Here is a 22,428-nt window from a genome sequence, read left to right as displayed (position 1 = left end):
TCTTGGTGGTATTCCAGGGTGGGGGATCCCAGAGGAGGAATGAGATCATGCACAACGAGGGCTTGGAGATCCTCAGAGAAAGGCGCCTCTATAAACGCAGCTGTGATTAACCCTGTTGGAACCCATTCAGTGCTTTAATTGCCCCGCCAACGGCTTGGCTGAGCACCCACAGCTGGGTTCCCAGGGTTAGGAGCTGGCAAGGCCCAGTAGGGGCCAAGACAAGGTAGGCGTCCCCCACCTCCGAGGCACATAATAGTCATGGCCCGTGGGCCCAGCCTCTCTGCAGCCTTCTTGTCACGCAGGCCTAAAGGTGCTCTGACTACAGCTCAGCCCCAGAGAGACCATGTGTTCTGTTTCCTGTCCTTAGCCTTAACTTCCTGAGGGCAGAAAACTGTCCTTAGCATTAACTTCCTGAGGCCTTTACTTCAACCCACACGATCCCACAGGGAGCCCAGGTCTACTGGCAGGAGCAGTGCCAGGTGAGTGGACACCCAGCCTGCCTTCTTGGAGCTCAGAACCTGTGCAGCAATGAAGTACACAAGAACCCAGGGTATTGGTCAGGACCGTGAGCAGCAGCAACCAGGTCTCCAGGGTGTTGAGGGGGAAAGGGCACTGCAGGCCAGGGACATGGGGTGGTTTATGTATAGGAAGACGGCATGGCCCAGGCAGAGTGGGGGAGTCAGCAGTGGGTAGAAGAGAAAGAAGTGCATGGTCTGCTCAGGTCGGAAGACCAAATGGGAACGTGAAGCGGCAAGGGTGTTGATGAATTAGCCCTTTCTTGCTCCTGGGCTTGGAACACAGAAGCCTTCTAGAACAGGGCCCCACTGCAACCAGCAGCCAGCTGAGCATGGAGTTCTGCAAGCACTTGCTCACTTCAGCCTTGAGACTGGGATCCATGGGCCATCCTCTTTGGGAAAAGGGAGATGAACGCTTCCGCGAGTACGAAGCCCGTAGGAGGCCCCGACGCAGCTGCTTATTGAAGACAGGCTGAGGCAGGGGAGGCTGGTGGTCAAACTGGGGTCGTTAACCCACATACCCCTCATCCATGAGTTGGGAGAAACTTCCTTTCTTCCCACCAGTTCCAGAGAAGAAAAACAAAGTTGCCAACTTGGTGTAATTAAACCTTTTACACCTCACCCATGCCCCTTGTCCAACTGTGGTTTGAAAGGTGGTACAGAGAAGCAACAGTTGTCACTTGGCATCAAAATAAATAAAGTAGTATTGGATTAGAACCCAAAGCATAAAATAAATACCCATGAGTCCATACTGACATAAATGAATAACTGAATTTAAAAAAACGAGGGAGAGCAGACCAATCTCCCGTGCAGAAGAATTCCAAATAATCTATGTGGATATTCTGCCCTTCAGGAGGTGGAACATAGCTCCTCATGCCTTACGTGTGGGCTACACACAGTGACTTCCGTACAAAGAGGACAGTAGGGAAAGGGAGGGGAATAAAGAGTAACTTTACAGCGGAAGAACCTGACAAACCTGACCTCAGCCAGGTGATCAAGGTCATCAATGTCATGTCGATAGCACCTTATCTCTGTGGCCTTCCTCCCAAAACACATAATCATGAGAAACATCAGACAAATTCCAATAGAGGGGCATCCTACAACATGCCTCAGCCATACTCCTCAAAGTTGCCAAGGTCATAAAATACAAGGAAAGTCTGACACATGGTGACAGCCAAGAGGAGCCTAAAGAGACACGATGACTAAATGGAACATGGGATCCTGGAACAGAGAAAGGACATCGGGGGAAAACAGTAAATCTGAATAAAGTATGGTGTTCAGTTAATATTCATATATCAGTACTGATTCTCTAATTGTGACATCATACTGACGTAAGATGGTAAGAATAGCGAAAGCCGAATGTGGGGTATCATGGGAACTCTCTGTAACAGCTTCGTAATAATTCTGTAAATCTAAAACTGTCTAAAAGGAAAAGTTGAAAGAGAAAGGGGAAGTGGGGAGGGAGAGAGAGACAGAGAATGAATGAATGAGAATGAGTAGCTTGGCTCTGCCCGGGTCAAAGCACCACTGGCAGGGCGAGCAGGATAAGCAGCAGTGAGGGTGAAAGGGGGGGAGGCAGTGAAGCAAGTGGCTGCCTTATTTCAGAACAAAGTGCCACAGCCACTCCTCTGCCCCTGCACTTGGGAACCTTGGATACAGCCGAGCTGGGCAGCTACAGGCCTCAGGAGACAAAGCAGGGGCAAGTCTGCGTGTGTCCCTTCCCTGTGGAGGGGCACAGGTTACCACCGCTGTGGTGCAGCTCCTCTAGGACCCTCAGCTGTCCAGGAACTAGGGAGGAAAGGAACCAGGCCCAACATCCTCTAAAGTCAAGCTGAGATGAGAGAGTGACACACCTTCCCTGTCACAGAAGGAACAATGCACCCCGGGGCTTAGACGACAGCAGGGCAGGAGAGCCAGTCCTGGGCTGAATTCCGGTGTACCAACCATGATCCAAAGTGACGGCAGTGCAGATTACGAGGGACAGGCTGCTCTCAAGGAAAGCGTCCAGGGCGCAGGCAGCCACAGCAGGCCAGAGCTTTGCCTATTCCCCAGTCATGTGGGTCTTCCTCTCTCCCTTGGGCACGATCACACACAACCAGACCTCACTTGGGGGCTCAGAGGCTGCCTGCTCATGGCGGGTGCCCTGCCTTGGGGCAGTCCCAGCTACTGATCCCGCAGAAGAAGTCCTCAGGGAGCTCACTCAGGAGTCCATCCAGGTCATCTGCAGGGGAGAACAGAGAGGGTGAGTAGATTGAGTGACAACATCAGGGCTCCACATGACTCCAGTCCAAGGCTCCTGCCCTTTCGGAGGGCCTGGTCCCGGCTGCACAGTCAGGAGGTGGCTCTCCCTGGGCAGTAGTGCCCGGGCCAGGGGGCCTGACCTCTACCTTCCCTCTGCTCCCCACATATCCACACACAAAAGGTAGGGGCAGAATGCCCGGGCCGTTCCGCTGAGAGAGGCTCCCCTTGGGCCTCAGTGGTCCTTCTCCTTCCATCCAGAGGCACGGTGCCTGAGCAGAAAGGCTGCAGGGGTCCCCTGGGGCAACCCTCTCATTGGACAGTGGGAGAAATAGGCTGGGGAAAGCCGTTAGATGCGTTCACAATCACACAGTGCATTAATCTGATTTCTCATCTGAAGAGGGGGAGAAAACATCATCCTTTCCCCCAAAGTGCCTCCGTGGGTGTAGGGAAGGAAGGTAACTGCTCCTGACTATGGTTCTCAGATGGGTGCTTATGTCTGAGCATTTGGAAACCAGGCTGACCTCAGTAATCCCTGTTGCTCCGATTCCTGTTAACAGCAGCAGCTAACACTTACTGAGTGCTTGCTCGGTGCCAGGCACAGGGCCACACACGGTACACTCATCACTTCCTTTACATCTCAGAGCCCCTTCATAGAGCATGTCGTGGGAGTTCCGGTTACAATCCCCACTTTACCCCGAAAGAACAGAGTTTAAAGAGGTCAAACCACTTGGCCAGGGTGACCATCCTCAGGCTCCGTCCGATGCCAGATTCCAACTAGAAAACTCCCACTTAATGGATGGGACCAGGCAGCCAGCCACAGGAGTAAGTCAGGCTGGAAAGCACACCTGCAGAGCCTCGCTCCCAGTCTGGCAAAGAACACTCAATAAACACTGCTGCTGGAAGGAAAGCGGTTAGTTTGGGGGGACTCAACATTTAATTAGCTGACCAGCACTGTTCCAGGGAAGTAGGACTGGAATTTGATTATAACGAAAAAAAGTTGCCCCTCACTAGCTGCGCTGTGACTATTTGGAGAGACATTATGTTAAATGAAGGGAAACGAGCAATCGGGAAACTGGGACTCAGGGTAAGAATTAGTATTTGTGTCTCTAAGCCCTGTCTAGCCACCACGAGCAGCTGCCTGCGTGGCAGATGTAGCCCTACAGTGGAGACATGACACCAGCCACAGTCGTCTACAGGCCTCTCCTCACTCTTGTTCTGTGACTGCCAGCCACCTTGTCATCAAGCTTACTTACAAGGAAAGAGTGCAAGGCTCCAGAGAAGATTTCAGCATAAGGGGGAGATACTTTTTCATAGGATATAAATAAATGGGTTTTGTTTTTCAGCCTTGGTCTACTGTGAATTTGATTCATGTGGACAGGGTTGAATTTGTGGAATGAGAAAGCCAAGGACCAGACGTGGACTGTTGACTTCACCTGGGTGACGCTGTCTTCTGAGTGACAACTTGGCCTCCCCCTAAGAGGTCTGTATTTGGGACTCTCAGGTCTGTATCGTGGTCCCATCCTAACCACATGGATGTTTGATGCCTCAGTTCTGCCTGGAGGGCCTCCAAGCTCAGTCAGGGTGGGGAAATCTGCCTCTGTGGTCTGGACATCAGCCCACAGGAGACTCATGGTGTGGCACAAGGATGGTGCCAGCCCACCTCCTCCTTGTGGCTAAAGCACATGGCCTGGCAATGGCGGAGACCAGTGAATCGTGCTCTATTTGCTTCATGTGGCCCCTATCACACTGTGAATTAGTCTGTGGCCTGCAGCCTTGCCAGAGAAGACACCACATCTGATTTCTGTGATTCCATAAGAGCCAAAGATTCACAGAAGGAGGAAGAAGATGCAGCCAGAAGAATCTGGCTAAGCTATTCAAAAGGAAACAGGAGAACCTAGAACCTCTCCTGCTCCTGTGTGGGCTAACTGCCGTACCTGCTTCTGGGAGTTCTTCCTCAGGGGAGGCTCCTGCCTCTGGGTTCTGTGCTGTTCTGAGGCCTTTCTCAGGCTTCCCAGTCTCATGCTGCAGGCTGCCATGGAAGCTTCCTGGATCCTGGAGACAGAGGATCCAGTTACCGATGCTTGTGCCCCTGAAACCCCTCTGGACAGTACTATCACCACCCAGACAACCACAAAGGAATAGATGGAGGCCCAGAAAAGATACGACGGAGGAGTGTGGTGGGGGCCAGTCACCCAGGCCCACGCTGAGGGGAGGGAGCTGAAAGGCCAGGCACCCAGAACAGCAGATAATTAGAAACACGAAACAGAAACAAAATAACCTTTGTGGCTGACTTTCTTTTCTGTTTCTGTGGGTATGTGATGTTTTAGGGAATCAATATAACTGGAGCAGAGAGAAGAGGCCATTCCGAAACACGTTGAGGAGTTAGCTTGGGATTAAAAATTAACTGTTACCAATCCTCAAACTAACTAACGGGAAGAGGTAATTAAAATTAGTAACTAAACCATTAACCATGGTTAACCCTAGGGAATGGGAGTAGAGAAGTAAGTTTCATGTTTTGCTTTATTCTGCACCATTTCAGTTTTTTTCAGTGAGTATGGATGACTTGAAATTTAAAAGAAAAATGTAAAGATGATATTTTTGAAGTGGAGTGCTTTTGAGAGAATATGGATGGTTAAGGGGAAAGATGGGGGAAATGGAAGTAGTAAGTTAGAGCTAAAGGTGTAATTTTACTAGAAGTTATTGAGTCTAACCCACTCATTTTACAGATGAAGCAACATCAGGGGAGGAGACTGGACTTGTCCAAAGTCACATTACAAATTACCAAGGTCTCCTGACCCCCGGGTCAGACCATGACAACAGTGCAGGATCCCAGGAAGGGTGGGGGTGGCCACAGAAGGGACGCTGTGTGCCAAGTCAAGGCCAGGCTCTGCTCTCTCACCCTGGAGTAGAGCTGCCTGGAAGCCCAGTCTGCCTCAGTTTCCAAAGTGGGTGTCCTCACCAGAGTTCTGTGGGGGTTCCCCCTCCCCTAGCAGAGCTGGAGGCCAGGAGGGAAGACACAGAGCTGGCTCACCTGACAGGCCTTTTGTAGCTCACCTGTTCTCTGCACGACCACCTGTAGCAGATCTGACCCTCAGTCACTTACTGAGGACACCCCCGCCCCCGTGGACCCTCAACTTGGTTAGTTCTCAAGTGACTCCTACCCTCTCCGATGTTCAAGCCTGCCATCAGACACTCAGGGCTTATCAAGAAGCCAGCTGTTCCTCTAGGTCCTATTACTGTGCCATCTGGCAGGTGGCTGGACCAGGGACAGGAGGAGGCGGCCCTGCCCCCAAAGGCATCTCTTCAGCTCAGGTCAACTGCCCCTTTTATACCTCTGCTCCTCGGGTGGGGGAAGGGAAGAAACCAGAAGATTCAGGCAGCAAGTGGCCCTACCAGTCCCCATTCCATCCTGCTCCTCTTACCTTGGGGAAGGGCTGACACGGCTTGAGGACATTCCCGTCCCCAGAATCTGGGCTGTAAATATGGACCAGGTTGTTGGGCGTCACGTTGAGGTAGTGGTTTCGGAGTGAAGGAGAAAACACTCCAATCTAGAGTCGAGGAAGGGGAAGGTCAGTGCACTGATGGAGCACTAGGTGCTGTCAGATGGCCACCTGGCCCCTGCCTGCCTCTCCATTGGTGGCCTCTGTACCAGGGTCACACAAATCACTCCTGCCCCAGCCCTGGCGCCGGAGCAGAACCACTTACCCTTCCCTCCTCCCAGCACAGCACAACACCCCATAGCCATCCACTCCCAAAGACTGGGAGTCAGGCCTTTACCCAGCTCCAGTAAGCCGGGCTCCAGCACCAGCCCAGCCACTCTTTGCCAGGGCACTGGGAGGGAAGGGAGCAACACAGACAACTCAGGGGGGCCTCCTCCAGGGCAGGAGGGTAGAGAGAAGCTCCCCATACCTGCTTTAGCAGCAGCACTGAGCCAGGCTTCAGCTCGTTCTGGCGCGTCTCGAGCAGCAACCTATGCACCGTGCCCTGCATCTCTCCTGCAAATACCACATGGCCCATCAGTCTCAGGGTCAAGGGCAGCACAGCGACTGGTTTGGGCCCTGGCTGGGACCAAGGGAAATGGGCTGCTCACTGCCTCAATTTTTCCATCTGCAAATGGAGAGCGTGACGCCTCCTCACCTCCTGACCTGAATGAAGGCCACTCATCAGATACTCCCAGGACTTAATTCCTCACCCGTGGGATCCTTGAAAACCACACTGGCGTCCATTGCGCTCCGAGTCAGGGACTTGATCATCACTGCCATGTTGGGGACCTTGTTCCTGGGCAGCTGCTTCAGGGCTGCCTGCTTACAAGGAGAGGCATTTGCTGAGCCAGCCACGTCCGGCCTGTAAGGTTCCCAAGTGTGCCAGGGCAAATCAGGGGGGACGGACGGTGGGAGGGTGGGCAGAGTACAGGTGTGGTGATGACCTTCCTTTGTGGAGAGCAAAGAGGCAGTTTAAAGGGCTCATCCCATCTCCCTCTGGCAATCCTTCATTTCTCTCCCCGTCTCCTTTCTTTTCTATGTATTTACATAGCGCTCCATCGTGGCAGGCCACGGGCAGGGATATGTGCTAACATGTACTAACACGTGTCTGCAATCAACCCTTGACCTCTGGGGAACTCGACAGGTAGCAGGGTGCTTACCCCACCCCATCCAGGCCTGGATGTGCAGAGACATGCCTGTAACCCACTCTCTCCTTCTGCCTGTGCCCAACGCTGTGGATGGTAGTGAAAAGGTAGGTGAGTGGAAGATACAACAAAAGGGACTTCATACTGCTGCTCAGAACAGGCCTGGGGTAAGAGGGAGCAAACAGAAGCCCCTTTCCTAAGGGGGGCAGTAGGTTAGTGAAAGGGATAATGCTCTTCCCTTTGGGTCTCAGCATCCAGGACCCTTACCTTCCGCAGCACCATGACAATGCTGTAGGTAGAGAGGAAGCAGGTGGGGTCTCTCTCATCCAGGCCCAGAGCAGATTTCATGGTCAGCCAAGGGCCTCGCCCAAAATCCTCCTCCACCGATGCTTGGGAACTTGTAACAATCTGGCACCACAAAGCAGAGGGGGAGCCTGTATTAATGGGTCCACCTTGCTACAGACCTCAACTGAGACAGGATGGAGAGGTGGGAGAGAAAGGGCAAGTTTCCTATAGCACGGTTGCCAGTTTCTCCTTTCATTTATCTCCAAGGACAGAAAACGGTATGTGAAATCTGGTCACATATCACATCTTTCACTTAGCAGCAATAGCAAAGGTACTCTTTATTTTCTTGTATTTTAAATCAGGTCCTGACTTTAATTATATTGAAGCAAAAGGCAATCCATGCTTATCTCTTGTATTAGACTTGACAAGTTTTGGGGGCCAACCTGGTGGCTCAGGTGGTTGGAGCACCAAGTTCCCTATGCCGAGGTCACTGGTTCGATTCCCACATGGGTCAGTGAGCTGTGCCCTCTACAGTTAAGATTGTGAACAATGGCTCTCCTTAGAGCTGGGCTGCCGTGGGCTACCGTGTGCTGCCGGCAGCCTGCAAGAGCTGCCATGAGCTGCTGAGAGCGGCCAACCAACTGCCTCAGCTGGGGGTAGCGCAAGCCTCATAATACCGCATGTGCCAAGCAGCTGTGTCCTACACAACTAGACTGAGAAACAACAGCTTGAACCAGACAGGCGGGTGGGGGGGGGGGAGGCAGAAAAAGGGGAGAAAAAAAGTTTTGAGGCTAGGGTGCCCCCACATACATTGATAGGCTTCCAGAGTGCCTGAGCCATTTTGAAACTAGTCATTTTATCTGAGATGCCCCTGGCTTTAACCATTAACCGTCTTATATTAGAAAATGCTCTGATCCAGACGAGTATTTACTGCTTTGATCTCAAATGGACTGGTGGATCTGTGGAGCTGCAGCAAAGAGAAAAACTGCTAGAGAGAATTAAAAGTAAAAAGGGATCTCAGGGCAGAGCAGGTGAACCAGAGTGCCAGGAAAGAGGGGGTTGGGTCTCACCCACCGAAAGGGAACCCACTGGAGGCAAGTTGAAGGCAGATCCTTCCCAGCTTAATTCCCAGAAATCTGAGAGGAAGGGTTCCTGAGATACAATTTCCTAATACTTATTCCACTCTCCTCCTGAGGAAAGATGGAGTTAGCTGGGCCTTTCTTTCTTAGATGGGAAAGAAGGCTGGACCCATGGCATTGGTTAACGCCCAGTTGGCATCAGAATAGCCTTCCCTTTACACCAGTAAAATTGCCACCTCCCCAAACTGCCTTACCCAAATACCCTTTGGTGAGTGACCCCAGGGAACAGACCTAGCAGCATCAACTCTGGTTCTCAACTCTGGTTCTCAACTCCGATTCTCAACTCCTAAAACACGCAGGGATGTCTCTCACTCTTAAATGATGCCCAGGAAGATAACATTTGCTCAGAATTAGTTACCTCTGTCTGGAATTTCGCCAGAGCACCATGAGTCGGAGTCTGGGGCGTGGAAACCATGATCTCCTCCAGATTTTTCCCACTGTGCTACAAAGGGAGAGGGAGAGAGAAGGAGAAGGCGAGAGCAAGCTCAGCAGCTGTTATGTACAAGTGCAGCTTCTTGTATGGGTTACATAATGAGTTAGGAAACTATCAGAACAATTAACACATATTACATCTCTCCTAACGAAATCTCAGGAGCCTCGTTGGCAGCTCAAAAAAGACACTTTGGGAATGTGAGGAAACTGGAGATGGCCCAGGAGCAAAACCCAGGGCTTCCTGAAGGGGCAATGACCTGAATAGAGAGGCCTGCGATATGAGAAGGGACAGCTTTCCACAAGTCCTTTCTCAGGGCCCTAACCCTTCCCTATAGAGATCCAGCCCTGGTGGAATGCAGATGGCCTCCCCGGATTTCTGTTCAAGTCCTAGGGAAGAGCAACTAACAGGCAGAAACTGCTTCAAACACCTTTAAAATGAGAGGATGGGGTGAACCTACCAAAACCAGACCAGATCCTCAAAGTCCAGTGATCTGGGATCTGATCCAAGACTAGTTTGATAGATCCTGTCCTTCCACCACTGCTGAAATCCGAACTCTCAGCACAGCCCCAGCTTCCCCACGTGACCCACACATTAGCCACAGTGAACTGTGCTGTGGCTCTCCGGGAGCATCCTGCTTTTATACCTCTGTGCCCTGCACACACTCTTCCGTCTCCCTACTGCTGAAATGTCCTTCAGAACCCAGCCTTCCAACACACACACCTGTCAACTCCTACTCAGCCATTCAAAGCCCACGCAGCAAGCCCAAGGAGCCCAGTGTCTCCCAGCGCCCACGGAATGACCTCTGCTCACACTGTGCATTTTATGTATAATTGTTTGTTCACATCTGCTGCTTCTATTACACTGTAAGCTCCTTAGGACAGGAACTATTTCTATTTTAATCTCTATGTTCTCAGTTCCAAGCAAATTGCCCAACACATGTAAGTCCTTAGCAAATATAAGTGAGTGAATCTTCCAATCCGTGCTAGCAAACAGTAGGTGCTCAACAAACATGAAAACTGTGCAGTTCTCAGAGCCTTAAGCACCCTCTCACGTGTGGTTTTCCGAGCCTGCAATTCTTCCTTCCCACTTCTTCTGATTCTTCCATAGCTTTGAAGACCCTCCCCTTCTGCACTTCCTTCCTTTCCTCCCCCCAAGAGTGAAGATATTCTGGGACTGGACAGTGCTGCAACTCTGTTTCTCTCCTTCGCCCCTCAATGTCCTGGATGGCTCTGGCTGCTTCCAGAGAGAAGCTGTCACTCACCTGGTGAGGAAGGATCCCTGCGGGGCCAGGGAAGCGGCGTGTTTTGGCTTGGGTGGCAGTTCGAGGGGGCCGCTGTGGTGTCCGGTTGGCAGCAGTGACGAGCTGCACCAGGTGGTTGGTGACTATGGGTGTCTGCAGAGCTGCTTGGGGAAGCAGACAGGAATGGGGGCCCTTTGGGGTGATGATAGGCGACTTGACAGAAGACATTGGAGCTCGGGGCTGTAAAGGCCCCCGAGGGAAAAAGCCAGAGACAGTCCTTGAAGGAGTAGAACAGTTTGAGTTGGGAGTTCGTGGTCCGTGGAAATGAGATTTGCCACTCAAGCAGGCATTTGGAGATTGGAATGGCTGACTGGGGCCGTGATTTTGAGTTCTCTGAATAGGCCTGCCAGTAGCTTGGAAAGGCTGGAGTGCTTGAAGAGGGGGACCTTTGGGAGAGACTTCCCATTGGGGTTGTTGAGCGGGAACTGCTGAGGCAGTTGGAATAGGAAGGTTACCCGTGGCACCAGGTCTCAAATGGTGCTGTGGAGTCCTACAGTGGCCAATAGAATCTGGAGGCTGATTCTGTTCAGGAACTGACGTGATACTAGTTATGTGGGGGGCAGGCATGGGCCCCTTTTGGCAAGATCTGCTCAGATCAGCTACCCGAGCCTTTTTAGCCAATATTGAGTCTTTCCGCTGTAAGGTGGGCAGGATTCCTGTGGCTTCACTGCCAACTCCAAGTTCCAGCTCCATGCCAGGCCCTTCCAGCTCCATGCTTGCCAGGACCTTATCAAATTCATCTTGTTCAGGTCCCTCAAAGCCACCAATCACCTGCTGTTGGCTCTCGAAGGTAAGCAGTGGGTGGGAGGACAGGGGTCTTGCTGGCTCTCTGAGCACCTCTGTCAGCATCACTCTTCTGCTGGAGGTCGAGATAGGCTTTAGGGAGGTGGTTCCTGGGGAAGGTGGACACCTGACAGCCCTGAGCATGCTGGAGGTAGGAAGGCGGAGTCCCAGGGCTGGTAGGCCCGAAGCCTCTGAAGGAGCAGTGGGGCTTGATGGCAGATGCCTGGAAGATTGTGCCTGCACGGTCTCTTGTGGCCTAGAAGACACAGGCCTGAGGCATCCAGCATTCATAGGCCGTGAGCCTGCAAACTGGTTCTCTGCGTCCTCCACAGCAGACAAGAAATCCTATAAAGAAGCAGAGACCGTGCGTCATGGCACCTGGAAATCAAGAAATACACCGCTTTTATTGTTTCAGGCATGTGGTGTGTATTTATGTGCAGATACACACAAGCAAGAAACCAAGGCATGAAAGGCAATGGTGGAATTTCTCATCACCTTTGACCATGCCCATGAGCCCACCCAGGCTTCTACCAGAAACATTCACAGGTTAAGTCTTCAGGTAGCTTCTCTCTCTTTCTTCAATCTCAGGTGTGTGTGGTGGGGGTGGGCAGTGGTGGTAATGGGGGAAACAGCAGGAGAAGCAAATGGACCAAGACACACCAGGGAGTCAAACAAATCATCTAAGGTCACAAGAAAACTATCTTTCTGGTATCCAGCCTGTGCACTAGGGATCTGTCCAGCAGGTCACGCTGCTTGTCCCCAGCCCACTCCTCACCCCCGGCACACACACACTCACATGCATGCACGCACGCGTGCGTGTGGCCTTCAGTAAGCCAGAGAGGCCTAGTAGGCAAAACTTAAATATAGCTTTTCAGGCAAGTTAAATTAAGTATGGATTCCAGTTGGGAAGCAAAGTGAAACTGACACCTTCAAGAGCAACAGACCTGTTCTGAGGATGATTTTGAGTTAGAACCGCTGATTTAACTGACAGGAAGGTCCCCTCCCCCCTGCACCTCCTGCTGCCGTACTGGATTGTCTGGGTTAGAGAAAGGTTTTTTCCTGCTTTGCGTATTATCAGGAGAATAGCATATTCCAGCATAACTACATTAGAATACAGTAATGATAATGACAATGATAATAATAGTATCAGAATTACTGCAGCATAAAATCCTGATGACCCTGGGAGGTGATGGATTCCTTTTCTCAGGAAGAGCTCACTCTCAGACATGATGTCATCTGCCCTGGGAAGGGGGAAAGGAACTGGTCATGGAACAGAAACTTGAGCTGTCAGACTCCTTTACTCTTAATTTCATTACCAGCCTAGCAGTCCTACCATCACCTGGTAAGACCCAAGAGGGTCACTGAACAGTCACTTTTTCAGACTGTAATCACACATCTCCAAAGCTGAAAGACAAAGACACATCTCTTTGACAAAGCTGGCAGTTTTGAATTATTTGTAAAAATGACAATCAAATCTCCAAGTGATAAAAAAACATCTAACATTTGAAACCTCACTGGGTGCCAGATGCCACGTAAACATTTTACCAGAATTCTCTCAATGAATTCTCGCAATAGCCCTATGAATAAGTAGTGTTATTATTCCTGTCTTATGAATGCAGAAACCAAGACTCAAAGAGCTTAAGTAACTTCACAGAACCAGGACTAGAACCCATATGTGCCCTTGTCACTATGACCTAGGGCCTCAATGAATGAGACAAGCCAGAGACTGACTTTTGAGACGTCTGAGGAAGGCCATTTCCCCCCTTCAAACCTCAGGTTCCAAAAGCCTCAAGGGAAAGGAGTCTGGGGCTGGGGCTGCCAGATGGGTCTCTAATGCAGCATTCATACTCGGCACCAATTGGGCATCTGGACAAACTTTAAAATGTGATATTTACAGCCAAGCACTGGGAGAGAAAAAGAAGGTTGATTTGAATGGCTTGTCATTAATAAAATAGAGCAATTTTATTCTATAAATGTAGTTTAGTAGTTGCCATGTATGTTAGATTGGTGTCAGGGGGCCAAGACCTCATCCTGTATGTTGGTGATAGTCTTAAGCAGGTTAATTTACCTTTTTGGGCTTTATACACCTAAATCCTACCTCTTTCTGAAAAGGATTTGAGGTCACAATCCGGGACCTCCCAGATGAAACTATATCTATTGGATCTAAGAGAACTGTGGAGATCTCTAGTTCAGTGGCCTCCGGCTGCCCCCAGAGGTTAGAAATACCCTTGCCTGGGCCCATCACCAGAAATTGTGATTTAATTGGTGTGTGGTAGGACCTCAACAGGAGTGATTCTAATGTACCAGCTTCAGATCTAATCTAATCCCTCATTTTCTGAGGAAAGAGAAGGGAAGAGCATTTGAGGCAGAAGAACGCCCCTCATATTGCAGAAGATAAAAATGGAAGGCCAGAGAATGAAATCATTTGCCCTGGCTCACGTAACCAGTTGGTGACCCCAGGCCTCTTGCCATCCAATTACTGTGCTGTCTCTGGCTCTCCATAAACTTTCTTCCCACCTCAAGTGTGTCATCAAGAAGGTGATTCAAATCATCCACACTACACAGCTTCCAGGCAAGGGCCCTTATAATTTAAAGGTATGACAATCAGGCAGCTCGTCTCCCTGGCTTTGTATTTGTTTCTAAGACAGTTAAGTAGGTTGTTTACATTTCTCATCACTTCTCAGCCTCTCACAGACAAAACAAAAAAAGTACATATCAAGTAAAAGGAGATGCGCCGACTGCTCCGCAATGTTCCTGGCCTGGGTATTTACATCTTAAGACCTCCTCTGATCAGCAACACTTCCTTACCTCATCTTCAAACTCCTCTTCCACAGCAAATAGCTTCTGCAAACTGCACGCCTGAAAGGAAAACAAAGCAATCTAGGTTGGAGGAGAAATACTTACTGTTTGAAAGTACATTCTGTGCTCACTCTGCTTCTTCCCAATTCTAACAAGACCATCAGGTGTACTGTTTTTGGTTTGTTTGTTTTGCTAGTGTTGGGGGAGGAATAAGGGATGAGAGAAGAGATGGGATTTACTTAAAGACTTAGATGATTGAAATCCACTGAGATCTGCCTGTATTAATCTTGGAAGAGGGGGTAGGAGGCAAAGGGAAGGCTGCCAAAGGGAGCATGAGTTATTCTTCAAACTCAGCGCTGTGCACATGGGCCTAGGGATTTTGCAACATCCAAAGGTCTGGCCTGAGGAACCTTTGTCAGACATAAGACAGGACCATAAATCCAAGCATGCCCAGCACAATGGGCTTGTTTCTAAAGCCAAGCCAGTAGTTTTCTTCTATCTAATGACATGCCCAAAGGCTAGGGTCCCAGGAAGGTGGGATGCCCCAATCCATGGTTCCTTCTTTCTAAGCAGCAGGGCTGCTGTGGCCAGCTCTTACATGTGCATCAAACTCAGAGCCAAGGGCTGTGCCTAACCCCAGATGCCAGAGCAGCAAGAGCTACAGTTAGGATACCTACGCCTAAGTGTCCAAGGATCAGAGTGGACGGGTTGGGGGGCAGGGGGAGGGCTCAGGGGCGTGACGTTTGAGCCGCCCGCCCCTGATAGGATGAACAGGAGTTCTCCGAGAAGAGATGGAAGGTAACAGGAAGAAAACAGGCCCCGAAGGCGGTGAGTGCAGAAAGCCTTCCCAGGTCTCCGGGTGCGTCCATGCCAAGCCCTGACTCGAGCCCAGGTCTCCTATCTCACCGACCTCTCATTTAAACATTGACCCGGCCCTGCAACTCGCACGGGTGAGGGGCTGGAACCCGGAAGGCAGTTAGCCGACCCCGGGGCCTGAAGGCCCGGCGGCCGTGGGCGCGGCATTACCATGGCGATGGCTGGTGGGCTCCAGCCAAAGGGTTAGCCGGTCAAGCCCCAACTTAAGGGGTCGCCGGGGCCTCGGACTTGGCCTGGAGCGGGAGGGTCGGAGTCCGGGAGACGTTGTCTCTGGGGCGAGGTCGAAGAGGTCTCTGCGAGCCGGGCGGAGGCCCAGGGAGGGTCGCCGAGAAGCCGAGGGCCGGTGCCCTAGGCCGCATTCGAAGTCGCCGCCACTCCAGTTTCTCCGCCCTCTTAAAGGGGCGGGCCCATTTCTATCCCGCCGACCCAAAGGCCCTTCATCCTCCAGTCTTCCGCCCCGGCCTTAAAGGGAAACGGATGGGCTCTCGGTCGCCCCCCAGCGGCCCCTTGGCCCGGGTCGAGATGGTTCAACACGCGTTCCGGTGAGACCAAGGTTGGCAAACTTGGGCTCATTAGGCCCAACGATGCCCATCCTCCTCTGTTGTGTTAAATACACTAGGGATTAGGTACTTGAACGTGACTCTCATTCACACCATAATCCATCCCGTTGGTTTGTCTGTCCATCTATCCATCAATCCATCCATCTATCCTTGCAACATATTTATTAAGCAAAGATGTTATCGGTCTGGCTCTTCATCCTTCATGTTTCAGGTTAGATCTCAGATCTTCCCTGTCACCCATTCTCTCAAGTAACATGCCTCCCCCATCACAACTATTTTCTTCTCACTTTTCATAATTTATAATTGTCGTGGTTTACATCTTTATTGTGTGCCTTTCTAACTAGAATCTGAGCTCCCTGAAGGCAGGGACCTTGTCTAGCTTGTTCAACCTTGTATCCCGAGCACTTAGCACAATGCACAATAGAGCTTATTGAATAACACAACAGCTACCTTGTATCACGCACTGTGATTGACACTGGGGATAGAGAAATGAATGACTCCTTGTGCCCTCAAGTTCACAAACAAGTCAGGGAGACACAGATCAAAAGATAGAGTCCAGGAGAGTTGTGTAGAAAGATAGGGAGGGGCCTAGTGAATGCCAGTGTTTGTCACTAAAGCTGGTTCTGGTTAATGACCCTTAGTCCTAACTCAGTTTCACTTTTTGCTTGTCACTACAGGGCTAGTCAGAATGACAGCTAGGGCTGCATAGTTTCAAGCACTCAAAAGGGAGGAGGAAGGTCTCTGACTCGAGTTCTTAACCATCTGATCTGAGCCAGCCCTAGCTCTTCCCCAAGATGGCTTGGCCTGGGTTCACCCCTGGGCAGCCTATGGCTTCCATCATAGCTTCATGTGGACCAGTTTACCTGCCATATGTCCAAATGGAGGCCAATTTCAAGGAACTGGGTTTTAACCTGGGGCTTCAGGAAATATAAGTCCCTTATAATTATATGCAAAACATCATGTGCCTATGCACATGTGCCTTGCTTTGAGAGAGAATCCATGGCTTTTATCACATTTTCATGGGTCACAAGTCTGTTGCCTTGCTTTTCTCAGGACCAGGATACACCTTAACCCTCCATTCCCACCCCATCCCTCATTTTGTCCAGATGCCTTACACTCTACATCAGGCCTTACTGTCTCCTACCCCGACTATTGCAGTAGCCTCCTGCATGGTCTCCCTAGTCCAAGATCTCCTCCCTCTGTCCATTCTTTCTACATGTAAATGGGATCTATTTTTCTGCTGTAATAATTCTTCAATCCTTCCCAGGCACCAGAGGATGACATCTAAGATTCCCAGGGCCCGCGATGCCCTGGCATCTGCTTTCCACCCTCTCATCCTCAACCAACCTCTCAGTTAATACGAATTCCTCTCCATTCCACTCGTTCTTCATGCCTCAGGTCACAGGCTGCCTCCTCTAAGAAGCCTTCCTTAACTGTCCCAGACAGATCCAGGTTTCTTTCTCCTCGGTGCCCTGCATTTAGGGCCTACCTCTATGATAGCTTGGGTCTCTTGTATGCCCTGTATTGTCTTCAAGTTTCCCTCACACCTCCCTGCTGGACTTTTAACTCCTTCAGGGCAACAACTATGGCTTTTTACTTTTGTGAACCAGCACTTGGCATGGGACCTGGCACATGGAAGACACTCAGCAAGCGTTTGTTGAAATGACTTAATGCCATTTGTCAGGAGGGAGTGCAAATGAGACTGGGCGACTATATGCTCACTTCTGCAAGTACAGGCAGTTGCTGGATAAGGAGCCTCATTTTCTTAGGTACAAAGGAGAGCACACTTGGAGTGTGTGTGTGTGTGTGTGTGTGTGTGTGTGTGTATTTGGAGATAGCATGCTGCATTGGCTAGACAAATCTTGGTTCATATTTGACCCTGCTGCTAACTGGCTGTGTGACCTTGGGTAAGTTACTTTACCTCTCTGAACCTTAGTTGTCTCATCTATCATAATAGAATAATACATCTTCTTCACAGGGTTGCTGTGAGAGTAAATGAATTAATGCATTGAAATGGACAATGCCTTGGCATGTTGGCAGGGGCTCAACAATGTGGGTTCCTTTACCCCCTACTTGCGTTTGCAAACGTGCTGAGATTTGTTATGGGAATCACATGGCTTCAGTTTGTATTCATTTCAGCATATTTGCAAATGCATTTTGCCCTAATTTGTATTTTTATCATATGAATAGTTGTATGCAAATTGGTGTACTGATGCGTGTGTTTATGTGCTTCTATGACATTTGCCTTGGTCTGGACAGTGGCATACACTGCAAGTGTGTACACACAGAGAATCTTACGTGGTTGTGTTGGTGGGTGGGTGTTGCATGTTGAGTGAGTATGTGGAATGAAATGTGTGTTTTGTGCTGCATTAGAGGATTGTGGTATGTGTTTCTGGGAGGTGAGGTCTCTGTGGCTTTGTGTGTATGAAGGCTGTGTAGACCAGCACTGTGGGATAAAACTTTCTGTGTAGATGGAAATATTTTCTGTCTGCACTGTCCAATAGAGCAGCCACTAGCCACATGTGACTATTGAGCACTTGAAATGTGGCTAGTGAGACTGAGGGATGGAATTTTAATAATTTGAACGTAGATAGCCACAGGTAGACTATGCACGGAAATCTCAGACTTGTTCTTCATTGACCAGTGGCGTGCATCCCTCTCCTTCTTAACAGGGAAATCCGACTAAGGCATCCTGACCCCAGCAGATAAATGGACCCGCTAGAGCCCCACGCGCACGTGTTTGTGCGCACGTGTATGCGCGTGTGTGCGCGCGTGTGAGACGTAAAGAGGGGGCTGCTGCCGCCTCCCCACCCCCTAAGTCCCCAGGCGAGCAGTGAATCAGCCTGACAATGAGGTGAGTCATTCATGAACTGCTGGGGCCGACCCAGCAGGCGGGAAGCAAACGTCAGCCAGCCGCCCAGCCCTCCCCTCCAACCCCCCAGTGGGATCGTTCAACCCCACGCATTGCAGATGTGGAAGAAACTGATGCGGGCGAATCAAGGCACCAAAGCTCTTCTTCTTAGCCCCTCCCTCTGGTTTGCAATCCATTCATCCCCTCAGCCTTTCTCCCCTCCGGTGGCATGTGAGTCACCTTAAGATCTATGCCCCCAAATCCAACCCCCACCGCCCAAGGCTCTCGGAGTTGGTCTTCCTCCTAGGCTGGGGGGTGGGGGCAGGGAGGCTGGACCCCTGGTGGGGTGCCAGGGTCTGCCTTTGGAAGTGAGGCTGACCCAGTCGTTTCTCTTGGTGGGCGGGACTCAGGGGTGGCTGCAGCTGGCTGGATCTCGGCAAAGGGCTTCCAGCTTGCTGGGAGGAGCATGAAGACAAACATGGGGGCTGCGGGAAAGGAGTTGCTGAAGCTGCTGCCTGGAGCACCTATGGCTGGTGGTGAGGAGGGGGTGGGGAGGGGGCAAGAGTATTCCTCTGCTTTCCAGGGAAGTCCCACACAGTGTGTCCCCAGTACCTGACAATCTTCAGAGCCTGGTATCTTCTCTCCTCTGTACTCCTTCACCTGTGCTCAGCTACCTGTTCCCCACTACTCTCCATCAATTAGCCTTCTCCTCTTGGATTGAACCTTACTTGAGCATTCTGACTTGGACAACTGTGTCCCATGGTGGTGTCCCTTACTGGGTCAGAAAATATCATCAAAAGCCTTAAAAATGTGTGAACCCTTTGACAAAACAGCTCCAGTAGTAAGGATTTATCCTAAGAAAATAATCATTGATGTGTGCAAAGGTTTAGCTGCAAGAATGTGCGTCACAACATTATTTAAAATGGTGAAAAATAGGAAGCAACCCAAATGTCCATCAAAAGGGGATTGAATAAAGAAACTGTAGTAAAACAGCACAATGGCAGACTATGCAATCACTGAAAATGATGTGAAAGAAGATTTGATACCATGGGAATATTTTTGTGAAAAATCAAATTGTAAGATATTGTGTACAGTTTTTTCTTGAAAAAATATGAGCATGGAAAAAATATTAGAAAAGTATTTGCTCAATTATTAATAATTGTTCTTGGATTATGGATTTAGGAGTGCTTTTATTTACTTCTTTGTACTTTTCTGATTCCCCCCCTAGAATTTCTACATTAAGACTGTGACTTTTTTTTTTTTTTTAAGATTTTATTGGGGAAAGGGAACAGGACTTTATTGGGGAACAGTGTGTACCTCCAGGACTTTTTTCCAAGTCAAGTTGTTGTCCCCTCAATCTTAGTTGTGGAGGGCGCAGCTCACCTCCAGGTCCAGTTTCCATTGCTAGTTGCAGGGGGCGCTGTCCACCATCCCTTGCGGGTTTTGAGGAATCGAACTGGCAACCTTGTGGTTGAGAGCCTGCGCTCCAACCAACTGAGCCATCTGGGAGGCAGCTCAGCTCAAGGTGCCGTGTTCAATCTTAGTTGCAGGGGGCAGAGCCCACCATTCCTTGCGGGACTCGAGGAGTTGAACCGGCAACCTTGTGGTTGAGAGCCCACTGGCCCATGTGGGAATGGAACCGGCAGACTTCGGAGTCAGGAGCACGGAGCTCCAACCGCCTGAGCCACCAGGCTGGCCCAAGAGTGTGACCTTTTTGTATGGTGATGGAAGGAGAACTGACTCTAGAGAGCTGACTCTGGGTGGTGAACACATAATGAAACATATAGATTATGTATTATAGAATTGTACACTTGAAACCTATGTAGTTTTGTTGACCATTGTCACCCCAATAAATTAAAAAAACATTTTTATTTTTTTTTAAATTGGGGAATATTGGAGAACAGTGTGTTTCTCCAGGGCCCATCAGCTCCAAGTCGTTGTCCTTCAATCTAGTTATGGAGGGAGCAGCTCAGGGCCCATGTGGGAATCGAACCAGTAACCCTGTTGTTTAGAGTTCATGCTCTAACCAGCTGAGCCATCTGGCTGCCCCAAATAAATTTTAATAAAAAAAAAAAAGTTTGACTTTTTACAGCAGAAAAAGTAATTAATTTGTTAAATGTTTTAAAAGCCATGTGTAGGGGAGGTAACGGTAATTAACTGTAAATGGGCATTTTATTGGGGTGATGAAATGTTTTAAAACTGGATTTTGTGATGGTTGTATAACTTGGTAAATTTAATAAAAAATGTTGAATTGTACACTCAAAATGGGTAAATTTTATATTATGTAAATTATATTTAAAGTTATCTAAAAACTTTTAAGAAAAGCCACTTGCTGGGCTGTCTGCCATTAAGGTCAATCTCTAACCTGATCTTGCGGTCTGGGGGTAGGAGGTAGGAATGCCAGACAAAATACAGATACTCATTTAAATTTGAATTTCAGATAAGGAATAATTTTTAAATATAAGTATAAAAATAAATAACATAAGTTTAAACAGTCATGAACTCTTAATATAAGTACTGTATAAAATTATTCCATGTTTATCTGAAATTCAAATTTAACTGGGCATCCTGTATTTTTATTTGCTAATTCTGGCAACCCTAGTCTGGAGTATTCCTGTAAGATTCTTGGCAGGGAAACAGACTTAGGGATGGCTATCTGGGCTTGCAACCCTGCCTCCCACCCCCCACCCCCATGCCCCACCAGGGCAATTCAGAGTTTAGGAGAGTGGGATTTGGAGCCTAGGAGCTGGAAACAGCAATGTGAGAATGTGAGAAAGGGTGGGGGCAGAGGTCATTTCCGGTGTGGAAGGTTGAGTACCTTGCTTGGTCTGGAAATGGCCAATAGCATTTCAGCTGGTCCAGAACCAGGGAGTGGTAACAGCAAGGCTGGAGGTGAGGGTGGGGCTTGTCCTTTGCCATGCCCGAGCTAGGCCTTCACACAGGTACACCATGTCATGTCCCAGCAACCCAGTGAGGAAGATATCACTGTCCATTTTTATAGGTGCTGAAACAGATTCTAAGAGAGTAAGTAAATTTCCAAATTCACAGTTGGTAAGTGGTAAGGTCTATACCCTCTCATTGGGGTGGGATTCAGTGATTAAACTGAGCTGGCTCTGGGCTCCTATTACCTGGGGTCAGATCCTTGCATTTTCATTTACTAAGTTTCTGGCTTTTGGCAAGTTCCTTAATTCTCCTGAATCTTAGGTCCTTCATCTTAAAAGCGGAGATAATAATAATAGTAACAGCACGCACCTTGTGGGGTTGGGAGGATGAAATGAAATGGTGCAGATAAAGTCGGTTTTCTGCTTCTCTGTCTGCTGGGCAGGATGTGTCCTCATGGATATGCCGGAGACCCTACTGCTTAAGGATGGTGGAGTATGCCTTCCAGACCGTCAATAAAGGACTTCTTGTCAGGATGTCCTGGGTCCTCAAGGAATTCCCAGGAGAAAGAGGACATGGCTGTCTTTGCCTGTTTGGGAGAGACCCCTCAAACCTATGGAGGCCTCATCTGGTGCTGCACCCAAAGAGCCTGGGTTCTGCCCTGGCCCTACCAATTATGGGTTGCTTAACCTTCTGGGCCTCCAGCTCCTTATCTATAAGATGGAGTACATAATATCTACTTTAGAGTCGTGAGAATGATGATATATGTGACAGGGCCGTTCAAAAGGAAGTTGCTCAATACATGTTTATGAAGAAAGGGGAGCAAAATGTGTGTCAACTGAAGACTATTTGCTGGAGGGAAGGCAATTGTGTCAGTTGTTGTGTGGCTATAGTCTATGTCCTTCATATACCAGGTAAATACACTGCATCTTGTTCTCTATTTGCCCATGACCTGAGGGCCAAGAAGGCCTTCTAGAATCACACAATCCAAATCTCCAATCACAGAGGGGAAACTGAGGCTCAGAAAGAGCAAATGATTTGCCTGAGCTTCTCTAGGCAGAGCTGGCCTATGTCTCCCAGGCTTCATCCTTCCCCACTGCTTCACCCTGCTTCTTGGGGTTCTGTTGTTTCCACAGGAT

At 49.5% G+C, this 22,428-nt stretch overlaps 1 protein-coding gene and 1 long non-coding RNA gene across 3 annotated transcripts; one reads left to right on the top strand and one right to left on the bottom strand.

Annotated features, from left to right (window-relative positions):
- Window positions 1–874: 874 nt before the first annotated feature.
- Window positions 875–15,520, bottom strand: HROB (homologous recombination factor with OB-fold). 2 transcript variants are annotated; one of them, XM_019752327.2, is made up of 10 exons: window positions 15,149–15,513; window positions 14,132–14,182; window positions 10,502–11,668; window positions 9,166–9,249; window positions 7,651–7,791; window positions 6,949–7,057; window positions 6,666–6,751; window positions 6,179–6,304; window positions 4,691–4,808; window positions 875–2,736 (listed from the first exon to the last, which is right to left on the bottom strand). In XM_019752327.2, the coding sequence occupies exons 1-10, from the start codon at window positions 15,149–15,151 to the stop codon at window positions 2,645–2,647; spliced, it is 1,977 nt and encodes a 658-aa protein (XP_019607886.2). In that variant the 5' UTR covers window positions 15,152–15,513; the 3' UTR covers window positions 875–2,644. The 2 variants fall into 2 exon arrangements, with proteins under 2 accessions (XP_019607886.2, XP_074176660.1); XM_074320559.1 differs by lacking the exon at window positions 875–2,736 and having other exon boundaries at window positions 4,122–4,808; window positions 15,149–15,520.
- On the top strand, window positions 14,875–20,571 carry LOC141568986 (uncharacterized). The gene is made up of 3 exons (XR_012492339.1): window positions 14,875–14,950; window positions 18,231–18,412; window positions 19,954–20,571. It is a non-coding gene; the product is annotated as an uncharacterized LOC141568986 (long non-coding RNA).
- The last annotated feature ends 1,857 nt before the right edge of the window (window positions 20,572–22,428 follow it).

The sequence above is a fragment of the Rhinolophus sinicus genome, linkage group LG15 (genome assembly GCF_036562045.2).
Source record: "Rhinolophus sinicus isolate RSC01 linkage group LG15, ASM3656204v1, whole genome shotgun sequence".
Lineage (NCBI taxonomy): Eukaryota > Metazoa > Chordata > Mammalia > Chiroptera > Rhinolophidae > Rhinolophus > Rhinolophus sinicus.
This window is presented reverse-complemented; position numbering and strand designations above follow the sequence as displayed.

Coding starts and splice junctions, on each gene's coding strand:
- HROB (XM_074320559.1), bottom strand. Junction 7,058..7,650: donor TTGTCATGGTGCTGCGGAAG/GTAAGGGTCCTG, acceptor CCTTGTAAGCAG/GCAGCCCTGAAGCAGCTGCC. Junction 6,305..6,665: donor CAGTGCTGCTGCTAAAGCAG/GTATGGGGAGCT, acceptor CCTCGACTCTAG/ATTGGAGTGTTTTCTCCTTC.